Raw genomic sequence first — 1,757 nt, 5'->3', positions numbered from 1 at the left:
TTTCAGCCTGGGGGTCCCCAGGTCGGTGACGGTGATGGTGATGTTGTACTTGGCCTGGCTCTCTCTATCCAGCGTTCCTTCAGTTACCAAGGTGTAGAAGTTTTCTACAGTAAGTTTCAGAAGGAAGGGGAGATGGTCTTGGATGGAACACTTCGTTTTGCCATTTTCCCCAGAGTCTGGATCTGAAATTCCAAAAATAGCCACCACCATGTCAGGGGTGTTTTCTGGGATATCACTGGTGAATACTGACATAGTCAGTTCCGGAGTGTTGTCGTTTACATCCATCACTTCTAAGACTATAGAGCATTTTCCCGATAGTCCCCCGCCATCTGATGCCTCAATTTCCATATGATAAGATTGAATTTCTTCAAAATCCAACATTTTTTTCAATCGAATTTCCCCTGTGACTGCGTTTATTTCAAAGGCCTGAATCACTTGATTTGAGGATTGGAAAAATGAGTAGGAGAGTTCTCCGTGGGTCCCAGCATCTAAATCTCTAGCAGTCACAGTGATGACAAGGGAGCCTATAGGGCTGTTTTCTGGCAATTGCACCTCATAGAGCAGCTGGGCAAATTCAGGAGCATTATCATTTATGTCCAAGATTAGGATGAGAACCTGAGAAGTCCCAGTCCTAGGCGGTGACCCACCATCCATGGCCGTGAGCGTTAACCTGAGCTCTGACTGCTCCTCCCGGTCCAGCGCTTTGTCCAGCACCAGCTCAGGGTATCTCCTGCCATCGCTGTGATTTCGAGTGAAAAGGTGAAAATGGGAGTTGGTGCTAATGGTGTAGTTTTGAACTGTGTTACTGCCCACGTCTAAATCTTGAGCTATTTTCAAAGGAAATGCAGTCCCTGGATGACTGCTTTCTGAGATTTTCAGGAGGATTTCATTTTCCAGGAATTCTGGAGCATGGTCATTGACATCTTGCAGCTGTAGTTCACCTTGAATAAACTGCACTGGGCTTTTTAGTAATACCTGGAAATGCAGTATACATGGATCTGTGTCACCGCACAACTCTTCCCGGTCCAATTTTTCTTTTAACAGCAAATTCCCACTCTTCTGCTCCAGCTGCAAATACTGTTGATTTCCTTTGGAAAGAATTCGAGCACCCCGCGCGGCCAGCTCCCCTAAGCTAAGCCCCAGATCTTTAGCGAGGTTGGTCACAAAGGAGCCGCTTTCCCTCTCCTCTAGAACTGAATACTTAATGGTCGTACTCCCCACTTCCCACAGTATTAACAGTATTAGGATAATAATGGCGGTCACTTGCCTTTTCTGTGGCGCTTTGGGTAGCGGTGACTCCATTGTTCCTCGGGGTCCAAAAGATGCAGTAGTTAATCACAAAATAATTACTGTGCAGCCAATTCTGCTATCTTGATTCAATAATCTTGAGTTAGCTCCTAACATTGACGGACATGGAGATAGTGGCCTCCCTGTAACCTACTATCCCCCAATAGTGTAAAACGTTTCCTTTTCAAGTAGCTAGAAACCGCTGTTAACCAAGTCTGCAGAGATAGTTTTTCACTTTCTTAGCCTGCAGCGCCACCAAGCGTCCTACCTTACAACTTCAGTTTTTGTTTTTTTGGTTGGGGGTTTGGTTTTTCATTTCAAAGCATCAAGCAACAGTTAAAACAAATAGAAAGCCTTTTGGATTGTAAACTCTCTTCCACTCCATTGTGCAGTATTCTTCAGGTAACTAACAATATTTGTGAGAGCAACAGTAATACTTACCTATCCATATCTATATTCATCTTCCTTAA

The 1,757-nt window shown here is 44.5% G+C and overlaps 1 protein-coding gene across 1 annotated transcript; it reads right to left on the bottom strand.

The window, feature by feature from the left end:
* Positions 1–3: 3 nt before the first annotated feature.
* On the bottom strand, positions 4–1,460 carry LOC132008994 (protocadherin beta-17-like; the record flags this gene model as incomplete). The annotated part of the gene is made up of 1 exon (XM_059387437.1): positions 4–1,460. A coding segment is annotated over exon 1 (1,299 nt), but the record flags the coding sequence as incomplete, so codon positions are not given.
* Positions 1,461–1,757: the final 297 nt, after the last annotated feature.

Source organism: Mustela nigripes, unplaced genomic scaffold (genome assembly GCF_022355385.1).
Source record: "Mustela nigripes isolate SB6536 unplaced genomic scaffold, MUSNIG.SB6536 HiC_scaffold_2883, whole genome shotgun sequence".
NCBI lineage: Eukaryota > Metazoa > Chordata > Mammalia > Carnivora > Mustelidae > Mustela > Mustela nigripes.
The sequence above is the reverse complement of the archived record's forward strand: the minus strand, read 5'-3'. Positions and strand labels throughout refer to the sequence as shown.